Genomic DNA, 11,526 nt, shown 5'->3' with positions numbered 1-11,526 from the left:
ACATACATCATCTACATATTATTACATTTTAAAGCTCAGTATATGAACATGTTAAATCGTTATTTCTCATGTCATTCTCACAATATTTTTATCCAAATTCATTCATCATTTCTACGTATCAGGCCGGACTGACTATATATATGTCTACCTGACAAAATTAAGAAGCTCACGCAGCCAATAGAATTTGCCCGCGCCGCTGAATCCACACCCCTGGATCGGAACTAATCCGTATACGTTATCCAATCTGACGATTATCTTAAGATCGATGCGATATCCGTTCGATGAGCATCCGACGGCCACCGGCGGAGTTTGACGGGTCAAACAAAATGGCATCCGGCCAGCCGCACCATCGATCGGACGGCTGCGGTCAAACGTCAAAGCAGCTTCATTATTAAGCGTGCAGGACGCCAACAACGTCGCACGTAGGCATCAAGCTATTCAACTCTGGATGTCCACATTTTTATTCTAAGCACGCACGTCTATCCATTAATTACGCAGTTCGTACACGCACATGCATCGATCGCTGCATTACGTTGTGTATATATATACATTGGCAAGCTGAGCTAAGATAGTCATCAAGAGCTGAAAAATCTTCGTCTTCATCATGCGCCATTTTGAGCTCCTCCTCCTCTTCCTCCTCCTCTGCTCGCCGTGCCTCTTCTCAGTCTCCGATGGGAGGACGGTGCGGCCCGTGAAACGGGACGCCCCGTCGCCCCCCATTCGGGCGGTGAACCTCGGAGGTTGGCTCGTCACCGAGGGCTGGATCCTTCCCTCCCTCTTCGACGACATTCCAAACAAAGACCTCCTGGTATATATAAGTACAATGTGACAATCAAAATGCTTCAAAAGTTCTATCAAATCTTATTCTAAACGTCAAATATTTCTGTACATATTCCAGGATGGAACCCAGCTGCAATTCAAGTCGGTGACCCAAAACATGTACCTGTGCGCCGAGCAGGGCGGCGGCACCATCCTGGTGGCGAACCGGACGAGCGCCTCGGGGTGGGAGACCTTCAAGCTGTGGAGGATCAACGAGGACACCTTCGACCTCAGGGTGTTCGACAACCTGTTCGTCACCGTCGCCGGCGACGGGGTCACCGTCGTCGCGACGGTGGCGTCGCCGGGGCCCGGGGAGGCGTTCCAGATCGTGCGCAACGGCGACAAGACTCGCGCGCGCATCAGGGCACCCAATGGCATGTTCCTGCAGGTAATTAGGACGCCGAAAAATTGATTGATGTCACTGTACAAGAGTCACCTCTTGCATTGCATAATAGTACTCCAATGGCAACAAGTAGCTATAGCTAATTTAGTAGTGGATTAGGCTGGGATAGATATATACATGTGCTGATAGCTGCCAACTTGCGAGCATGGTCCCTGCGTGTTGGCTTGTATTGTTCTTTGAACAATACTGGTGACAACGACAAATGTGGCCAGCGCATTTCATGCAGATCAATCAAGATCAAGCTAGCTGGAGGATCAAATAATGTAGTGCTAAAAGATAGTTAATTAGTACTTAGTAATAATAAGTGATAAAGTTAGGGATGGCATGTTTAAAGTTAAAGCCTGTTATGAGCCCTTAAACTATGCAAGACTGTCATCCCATATGACAGTTGAGACAACAAAACCTCTAACCATTAATTTTATTTATCTTTATTTCCTTCTTTCCATCCTTACGCAGCTAAGTTTTAACTTTAAAAAAATTAAGAGTCGTTGTTAATCGTAGCAATGATGTTTTATCTCCTATTTCTTTCTTTTTTGTCAGCACTAATTAGTATAGCTAAGAGTGTTATTATAATAACTGTTCTACATGTCCTAAGTGATAAAATGAGAAACATAGTTAGTAATATTAAGTGATAATAAAGCTAGCTATAGGGCGAATTAATCTACTTTAGTATGATGGTGACGGCTTCCTGCTTTTTTTTTTTAGCAAAGAGAAGTGAGCCAATGTTCCTTTGGACTATCTTTACATGGGTCAAAGGGATTCAACGTAGACAAAATTAACTCGACCTTACTAAATCAAAGAGTCAGTGTTCGGCAGTCAAATTTTATACGGCTAAAATTAATTGTTTTTTTCTTGCCCGCTAAGCTTGACCAATACTATATATATTAGCTTGAAACATTTTTCGGTTTTTGTTGACTAATTACATATTTAGTCTAACCTGAGAAGGTATATTTAAGAGTAGAAGGTTAGTTAGTCAATTTGCTTCTTTACTGGTTAACTTAGGTCAAGTGTAAAGGTAGAACCCGATAAAAACTCTTAAACAATACACATTAAATGATTGTACTTACAACGGTCATAACAATTAATAAAGACTGACCATTAATATAATATAAAACTATTACTGTTCTGTTCTTTTTCCAACCATCATGTAGCAACAATATTTATCTCTCCACTCATTTTCTCTCTTTTGTATCAGCAAATATTCTTAACTAGTAAGATTAAAAGCCATATGCCTTTGTAGTGGTAGGTTAAGGGTTCCACTGAGTCCTAGTTTTGAGGATTAATTTAGGTTTCTTAATCCCTTACAAACCATAGCCACTCGTTTTCTTTGCTTGGATGCATAGCATAGGTGGAATACAATATATCTCTTGTAGCTGAATTTAAATAGAAACGAAACATTGCTAATTAAATTCAGCAAGTCAAAATAAATTTTTAGTATGCCTTGCTAAATTTATTCTAATCCTTACCAAGATTATTTCTTTTGGTTTGATGCAAAATCTGAATCCTTTTTCTCTTGTGATGATGCTAGGCGAAGACAAGCGACTCAGTTACAGCAGATTATGATGGGGAGACAAATTGGGGCGACGATGACCCCTCTGTGTTTGTGGTCACTAGGGTAGGCGGTCTACAAGGGGAGTACCAAATATGCAATGGATATGGTAAAGCAAAGGCCACACAAGTGCTCAGGGTAAGACACATGTCAAACTCATTTCAGCTCCACTTGTTACTTGGACGTATGATACAAAACGTACAATTAAAGATATATAGTCTTGAATGGGGTAAATATCTGAACACTCGAAATATAGTTAAAGGAATATGCAAATTGCAGAACCAATTACTTGACTACTTCCTCCATATCCCAAAATAAATTAGCCTAGTACGAAATGCATCATATTCTAATATACTAAGTTGGTTATGACACATATTTCCCAAACGAAATTAGCCTAGTACGAAATGCCTGTTTGGAGGAGCTTAAGATTCTGAGAAGCAGCTGCTGAGAAGCTAGCTGGTGAGAATCTGGAAAAGCTGGAAAACCCAACTTCTGGCTTCTAGTTCATTTTCCAGATTCTACAACTACAGATTCTCAGAATCTAGACAAAAAGCTAGACTTTTTGGGGGAGCTTCTCGAAGCTGCAGCTGCTAGAAGCTCCTCCAAACAAGCCCTAAGTTGGAGTATTACTAGGATATATCACATCCGTACTAGTTTTATTTTTTTAAGATGGAGGGAGTTTTATTTTTTTAAGATGGAGGGAGTATATATATGGCAAAAGAGAAGAAACATGAGGATAGCTCTGTTTTCATATATGTGCTATTGTTATACTCCGTCTGATTTTAAATTTATATTGTTGCTGATTTTTAGACATAATGTTTGACTATTTATTTTATTAAAAAACTTAGTGTAAATATAAATAATTTATAATTAAAATATCTTTAGTGATAAAATAAATCACAAGAATCAAACATAATTAACGTGTAAAGTTAACAGTATTGTATATTTAAATATAGAGGAAATATTAATGTAAATATCCTTATGATCGAAGTAAAATATGTTTGACTTGGTTAACCACAAACCAGTAAGATTGAACATAAAAAAAAAAGACTAATTGACCAACTTGAATTAATCTTTAGTATACCAACTTTTCAGCTGTTCAATTCCCAGAAAGTGATATTTATATTGGCTTCCATAGTCCAATGGGAAATGACTGTTGATGGGAAAAGCTCTTAATCTCTTGAAAACGATCCATGCATCTAGATACATACTAGCTGGCTTCCAAGTTTGGTTTTCAGTTGATGCATTCAATCCATTCTTATTCTTTGACAAAATTATATAGACAGCTGTCTCTGAATAATTAATAGCGGCGAGAACTGGGATTAGTCAAATAATAATGGCTGAGCTTTGAATAAACGTTTCCAGGAAGTACTTTGGACGAAATTGATGAAAACCTTCTTAATTTTTCTACAAGGACCCGTCTGGTTTCTGATTTAGGTTTTGAGTCCACGCACATTTTCTCCAGTCCTAGTTATTCCATGAGAGAAATAGATCAGCCGGTGGCCCTGGCGATTGTTCACTTAACAAACTGATACTAGTCAACAAATGACAGCCAGGTTATATATATAGATAAGCACACAGAAATCCTTGCATTTTGATGAGAATTACCTACATATCTCGTGATATTGATGCAAATTTTTTTTATAACAGGCAGATTGCCACCTCTTTTTAATTATTGCACATGTACAAATTATAAGTATATATCCTATTTTTTTGTGTTTTGCAGGAACACTGGCGCACATACATAGTTGAGAGCGACTTCAAGTTCATATCAACAAGTGGGCTAAACGCAGTGAGAATTCCAGTTGGATGGTGGATTGCTAGCGACCCCAATCCTCCTGCTCCTTTCGTTGGAGGATCCCTCCAAGCCTTGGATAATGCATTCAAATGGGCAGAGTAAGTGTATAATTGTTCCATATTTAGTCAAAATTAAAAGCATATGCTCATTTTTTTTAATTTCCAGCATAAGTCAAGTATGATTAAATTCTCTGTCTCCAACAATTTTGATTTTGGGGGAAGAATAAATTGGTTTGGAATCAGGACAATGAGCAGTCCCTTGATAGATGGTTGTACTTTACAAATGACAGAGATTTTCTATGCATGTGTCCTCCGTATGTACATTGCAGGAAGTATAATTTGGGAGTCATTGTGGACCTGCACGCTGCACCTGGGTCGCAGAACCCGTTTGAGCACAGTGCCTCCAGAGATGGTTCACAGGACTGGGGCACCACGGATGCCAACATCGCCCAAACTGTCCAAGTCATCGATTTCCTCACACACAGGTCACAATTTTAATTATTCCACATAGATATTTCAATTCACTACACAAAATAGGTTTAATTTGTCTTGTCTAGTTTATCCATTATCTCTTCGGAAGTAAAATACGAGGAATTTCCATTAATCATGAATGGTTTGTCCTAATTTAATTTACTTATTGTAAAATAAACAGTAAATTTTAGTAAGCTATAAGTTTTTTTTTCAAAACTATTAGTTTGCTGCAATTTTTGCTTGTCATTCCAAATAACTGCAAGTGATTGTAAGTCTATAATAATAGTATACTCCCTCCGTTTCTAAATATTTGACGCCGTTAACTTTTTTAAATACGTTTGACCGTTCGTCTTATTCAAAAATTTTAAGTAATTAGTAATTTTTTTCCTATCATTTGATTCATTGCTAAATATACTTATATGTATACATATAGTTTTACATATTTCACATATGTTTCTGAATAAGACGAACGGTCAAATATGTGCTAAAAAATCAACGATGTCAAATATTTAGAAACGGAGGGAGTATATGACAATCCGAAAGATGGTTCAACCACTAGGGGATACAGTTATAGTTTTAGAGCAATTCTACGGTTCTTAAGAAGGTACCATAAGGTACCAAAATTTTCATGGTACATCATACTACCTAGTACCATGAGATACCAAATTTACAATAGAAAAAATGGTATTTACCTCCTCAAGAACCGTAAAATTGCTCATAGTTTTATGATAAACCCGTTGTGAAATACAGCACAAAACTAAAGTTGTAGCGAAATGATAGTTTCATTCAAATAATTATTATAGTTTGCTGAACTTTACTCTCAAATAATTAAATTACTCTACACAGATACGCGAGTAGCCCCAGCCTCCTGGCCGTGGAGCTCCTGAACGAGCCACTAGCACCCGGGGTGACTCTCCCGGCTCTCATGAGATACTACAAGGACGGCTACAACGCCGTCCGCAAGTACACCTCGACGGCGTACGTGGTCATGTCCAACCGCCTCTCCGCCAGCAACACGGAGCTCCTCGACTTCGCCGCCGGCTTCCCCGGCGCCGTCCTCGACGTCCACTACTACAACCTCTTCACCAGCAGCTTCAACGGCCTCACCGTCGACCAGAACATCGACTACGTCAGGACCAACCGCTCCGACGAACTCAGCACCGTCACAAGGCCGAATGGGCCGCTGACGTTCGTGGGTAAGTTCATTTGCAAGTTTCTCTAGCGAATTTAATTACTTTCAACATGGAGCACTCGCTTCATGTTGAAAGTAAATATCGTTTTGGAGGACACGGTCTCAAAGAAATAATTCTGATCAGTATTTTTTACTACAATATATGTAAATATTAACAAATATATTATTTTATTAAAGTGCATTTTAAGATTAATTTATATATATGGTCTTCATATTCAGAAGAAAAAAATATTTTAGGAGATATTTGTAGTCGAAATTCTTGAAATTTAATATTGGCCATATCCAAAATGACAATTAGTTTCAACCAACCTAGAGAGGGAGTGAGTACTGTTTATACATGAAGATTACAAGTTCTTGAACGTGATCGATACATATATGTTGCTTAATTATATATGCAGGAGAGTGGGTGGCTGAGTGGAATGTGCAGGGAGCATCTAACCAGGATTATCAGAGGTTTGCACAAGCCCAGCTAGATGTTTATGGACGAGCTACCTTCGGATGGGCCTATTGGACTTACAAGAACGTCAACAACCACTGGAGCATGCAGTGGAATATCCAGAATGGGATCATCTCTCTCAAAAGCTAGAAATAATGACTAATAATTAAATATGTCTCTAGTTATCACCAATTAGAACACGTAAATAAGCCTAACCAAGGCCAATTAGTGAGTAATTACTGTTGCCTAATAATTGGAAATGTGTATGTACTTGCAGTCATATGTAATCCGTGAGCAAATAAGACGTTGCGGAAGCGCAGATAAAACGTCAGGTACTCAGGTTGAGTGTAACTTTCTCTTGTGAAGCTGAATTAAAGAAATAAAGATTCTTCTTCCTAGATGCTTACATTAATTGGAGGTTTAGTTCCACAACGGGAGGTGTTCTAGTATTATACTCGGTCAAATTTATTTTTAAGAGCAAATTTGTACAGTAAAAAATAATTAACATCTCCAATACTAAATAAATACACTATCAGAACAACATGTTTTATAGTGGATTTTAATTAACATGTTTTAGAGCAAGTTTAATAGTATAGCCAACTAATAGCTTTAAATCATTTATAGTTAATTTAATAGCTAATTCATACAACAGTTACATACTACACTATTAAATCTGGTCTCATCTATCATACACACACAATGTGTCTTAGAGTCTATGCTACAGCTGGCTACAAATATGTAGCCGACTGCTTTTCTCTCCCTTATTTTATCTTTTTAAAATATGTGTATAGCTAGCTTATAATCTGCTATTGTACCTGCTCTTATAGTGGAGTAGTATTTACTTTTATATGTAACTCGATCAAAACTATAACTAAAAACGACATGTAATATGGAACAGAGGTAACAGAGATAGTTACCCGTTACCACGCTATGCTCTCTGTATCTCTGTCTAGCTGAAATGGCGCTGTGATGCTCCGTTCCCGCCGCAGGACAGCTCGCCCTGAGTCCCACTACTCTGGTGGATGCTCGCAGCGCCGAGCAGCCTCGCCATCTTCGCCGGAAGGCTCGCCAGCGCGGCGGAGATATCGGATTCCTCCCTAGCCGGCCTCTTGACGTCGCCGGCGGCCACCACCGAAGCCACCGCCGCCGGTGCCACGGCAGAATTGCTCTCTCCTGCTGCAGGCGCGGCAGCAGCAGCAGCACCCACCCGCCGCCGATCGACGACGTCTCCCGCTCCGACGAACACCACCTTGGGCCGCTTCGGGTGCCGCCTCGCCGCGTCCTTCCACTGCTCCTTCGCCGTCTCACGAACTCCGTCGTCAAGAACAATCTCCCTGAGGCACCCGAGCCCGAGGGAGTCGATCCTGATGCCTCCATGGCCGCAGGGGCCATCCAGATCCTTGCAGAGGAGATGGAACGACTCCAGATTCGGCAGGGCTCCCTCCTGGATCTCTGGCTGCTGCTTGCTCATCGTCGTCATGGACACCACCACGATGTGCAGGAGTCGCAGGCTCTGCAGATCGCCGCGTTCGATCACGAACCTGTCCAGGTGACGCGCGATCAGCTTCAGGTAACGCAGCGCGCGGACGTTGCTCAGGGCCGCAAGAACATCAGAGCTGAGGCGATCAGAGGATGAGAGGGACAGATCAGTGAGAACGGCCAGCGAGGTGACGAACGGTGGCAACCTGCATATCTTGTTTCCTTTCAGCTTCAGGGAGCTTAGGTAGCATGAATCTCCTAAAGAGAAGTTGAGAAATTCTTGGGAGCATTCGCCGACATCGAGAGAGAGTGATCGGACATCGTTCACATCTGTGCCTCTCTGGATGAACTCCTGAATGGCTTCTGACAGGTGAACATCAGAGTTGCTGCTGCTGCTGGCATCTGCGGTGTTCTCGCACCATATTTTCACCTTTGCCAAGTTGGTCATATGTTTCATGAGCTGAGGAAATGTTTGGCACCTATCGGTGACAAATCCGGCCAGTGTCTCCAACTTGCTTTTCTCCGTCAGGAAGGATTTGAGCTTCCTCATTTGCTGGTCAGCATCTTGGAGCTTGAACACTCCAAACAGATGAATCAGACATGGCAGCTCGAGCACTTGTATGGGAAGAAACTTAATCACCGTTCGCCGTAAATCGAGCGTCTCAAGAAATTTCAGCTTTGCGATCTCCTTTGGAAGCACTGTAATTCCACGGCCGAGGCTTAGGTACTTGAGAAGCAACCGCTTGCATATCTTCTTCAGATGCTCGTCCTCCAATTCATCACACTCTTCGAGATCCAAAACCCGGAGAAGTTTATACCTGGAGAAATTCAGGAAAGACTTGTGCGCTTTTCCGAAGATCGTCAGAGACCGGACAAGGGACAGATCAATGTCTGAATCCACTCTGGTCTTACTACCACTGTTCTGTTGTATGGAAACGCAACGGATCTTGTCAGGCAGGCGAGCCTGACCGTACAGAAATGTGATGAAGTTGTCACATATGGATTTGTGCAGGATGAACTCAAGCATCATACCGTGAGTTTGGCAGGTCTTCACCTCAGTGTTGCTGCTCACATCAACAGGCTGGATGATGCTCCGGTTAACGAGCTCCTCGAAGCTGTCGATGGCGACATCTAGAGAGCTCCGGTGATGGTCTGCTCCCACGAATCCTTCAGCTGACCATCTCCTTATCAGAGTTTTTCTCCTGACAGGATGACCACTGGGGAAAATTCCCAGGTAGAGCAAGCAGGCCTTGATGACATGGCCAGGGAGGCTGCTGTAATGGTGAACAAGCACACGCTTCATTCTTGCTAAGGTGTCTTCTGTCACAAGATGCTTACCCAGGTTGTCGCACAGCTTTGCGCATCCCAGAGGCTGCTGCTGACATCTGCTTTGCAAGAATTGGGCTGTTGTGACGAGAGCAAGCGGCAGACCATCACATTTCTTCAGGATTGCTTCTGAACCTGGTGGGTAATCTTTCCATGATGCTTCTTTCAAGAATAGCTGTCTTGAGTGTTCCTCATTCAGGGTTCTCATCACGTACACATGGCTGTTGCGAGAGCTGCAGGCATTTGCTATGGACTGGATGGCCGTCGTTACGATCACAATGCTGCTCAGTCCCGTATCAGAAGGAAAGGCATTTCTGAAAGAGCTGTTCCAATATTCCCTCTGCATGTCGTCAATTACAACAAAGAACCTGAAAATAAGCATTCAGAATGGGTCACTTGGTGCAGAGTCAAAGGACAGTTTTCTGAAAAACTACATCAATAAGGTGACCAGATCTACATGAGTGATGCATATACAGGGAAATCAGAACTGTTAATGCATGCACACAGCAATTCATACATCTTTTGTTTACTCCTATTCTGGCTTTCTATCACACGGATTAAGGCGAAACTGAACTTGAGGGATACCGCATACATGTGATTCTTTCTGCACTTGAGGGCTAACTTTTTGTACTCACCTTACTCTGTATGACTGAAATGTAGATTAGTACTAAAATACGTTGTACCTTCTGATACTTCGTTTAAGTTGAGTATAAAACAAATCAAGAAAAACAACTCTAGTGCTCCTCAATCCCTCGTAGTTCTTGGAAGCAATTGCTTTCAGAGGCCGCAAAAGGTGTAGGATGAAGGACACACAACAGAGATTGATTTGGTAACAAACAGTAACAACAGTTGAACATGTCAGTGGTTGGTTTCTTACCTCTTGGATTCAAGGCAATTTCTGAGATTTACAACGAGATTGCTGGCATGGCAGTGATGTACCGGCATCCCCAGCTGCTGGAGAATCTCCATGAGGACATCCTCTGCGTTCTTCCCCGCGGCACGAACCCAAATCCGTGGATGGAATTGCGCGGCGACGGCGTCGCTCTCGTAGATTTGCCTGGCAAGAAGCGTCTTCCCTAACCCACCAAACCCAACAATGGAGATCACCTTGAGCTGGCCCTGGGTTTCCCCTATCAGCTCAAGAATCTCGTCCCGGGGCCCGTCCATCCCCACGATGTCAGATGCAAGGGTGTGCGCCTCAGACGACGACGCCGGCAGGGTCAACGCGGATGATCCTGTAGCCACCCAGCAGCTGGGCTCGCCGGCGGCGGCGGCGTAACTGGCTCTGAGGCGGGACAGCTCCTCGGATTTCCTCCTGAGCTCCTGGATCACGGCGGCGAACTTGGCGCGGGCGCCCATGGAGGCCAGGCCGTGGCCGGTGGCGCGGTGCACGAAGCGGTCGACGCAGTCCTCCATGTCGCAGGCCAGGTCGCGCACGCCGCGGATCCAGGCGCTCCGCACGTCGCCTGCGGCGGGCGGCGGGCGGCGGTCGTGCTCCTCGATCGCGGCGGCGATCATGGCGAGCTCGTTCCGGATGTAGTGGACGTCGCGCTCCAGGTCCCGCCGCAGCAGGTCGTGCCCGTCACGGAGGAACGCGTAGAGCTTCGGCCCCAGCGTTCTGAGCACGGCGCTCAGCACCGCGGTCTCCATGGCCGCCAACCACAATCTGCTTGCGCTAGCGCTACTGGTTCTTCCCTCTCCACTCGAATTTTTGAGGACACACAAGAACGATAGGCAGCAACGAAGACCTCTCTCTAGGAAACCATGCCTGCTAGAGTTGACTCTTGACACCTTAATCCTAATTCCTAAGCTCGTCAACGGGCAACAGCCAGAACGCTCAAGTCTCAACACCTTGGTCGTAGGCAAGATTTTTTTTCTTTTATTCTCCTTTAAAAAGTGGGACTGGAAAAAAAACGAATTAATATAAAAACATAGGATTTTAAGAAAAATACAAGTGCAAAATACAACGTTATAAAACACATGAAAAACCATAGGATTTTAACAAAAATACAAGGTCATAGAACACAGGAAAAACTTATAGGGATAGTATTTAA

The 11,526-nt window shown here is 43.0% G+C and overlaps 2 protein-coding genes across 2 annotated transcripts; one reads left to right on the top strand and one right to left on the bottom strand.

Moving 5' to 3' along the window:
• The first annotated feature begins 590 nt into the window (after window positions 1-590).
• On the top strand, window positions 591-7,065 carry LOC127752450 (probable glucan 1,3-beta-glucosidase A). The gene is made up of 7 exons (XM_052277819.1): window positions 591-808; window positions 899-1,207; window positions 2,751-2,909; window positions 4,498-4,667; window positions 4,898-5,053; window positions 5,886-6,235; window positions 6,630-7,065. Exons 1-7 carry the CDS (start codon window positions 605-607, stop codon window positions 6,815-6,817), a joined length of 1,536 nt encoding a protein of 511 aa, XP_052133779.1. The 5' UTR covers window positions 591-604; the 3' UTR covers window positions 6,818-7,065.
• Window positions 7,066-7,307: 242 nt separating this feature from the next.
• On the bottom strand, window positions 7,308-11,286 carry LOC127752445 (disease resistance protein RGA4-like). The gene is made up of 2 exons (XM_052277810.1): window positions 10,350-11,286; window positions 7,308-9,840 (listed from the first exon to the last, which is right to left on the bottom strand). The coding sequence occupies exons 1-2, from the start codon at window positions 11,120-11,122 to the stop codon at window positions 7,617-7,619; spliced, it is 2,997 nt and encodes a 998-aa protein (XP_052133770.1). The 5' UTR covers window positions 11,123-11,286; the 3' UTR covers window positions 7,308-7,616.
• Between the last annotated feature and the right edge of the window lie 240 nt (window positions 11,287-11,526).

The sequence above is a fragment of the Oryza glaberrima genome, chromosome 10 (assembly GCF_000147395.1).
Source record: "Oryza glaberrima chromosome 10, OglaRS2, whole genome shotgun sequence".
NCBI lineage: Eukaryota > Viridiplantae > Streptophyta > Magnoliopsida > Poales > Poaceae > Oryza > Oryza glaberrima.
Note: the sequence above shows the minus strand (reverse complement) of the source record. Positions and strands in the feature narration are given on the sequence as shown.

What these genes read in the sequence shown, in the direction of transcription:
- LOC127752450 (XM_052277819.1), top strand. Translation starts at nt 605, where the DNA reads ATGCGCCATTTTGAGCTCCTCCTCCTCTTCCTCCTCCTCTGCTCGCCG. An exon ending in CCAATGGCATGTTCCTGCAG is followed by an intron (nt 1,208 to 2,750) that starts GTAATTAGGACG and finishes TGATGATGCTAG; the next exon opens with GCGAAGACAAGCGACTCAGT. An exon ending in AGGCCACACAAGTGCTCAGG is followed by an intron (nt 2,910 to 4,497) that starts GTAAGACACATG and finishes TGTGTTTTGCAG; the next exon opens with GAACACTGGCGCACATACAT.
- LOC127752445 (XM_052277810.1), bottom strand. Translation starts at nt 11,122, where the DNA reads ATGGAGACCGCGGTGCTGAGCGCCGTGCTCAGAACGCTGGGGCCGAAG. An exon ending in AATTGCCTTGAATCCAAGAG is followed by an intron (nt 9,841 to 10,349) that starts GTAAGAAACCAA and finishes GCTTATTTTCAG; the next exon opens with GTTCTTTGTTGTAATTGACG.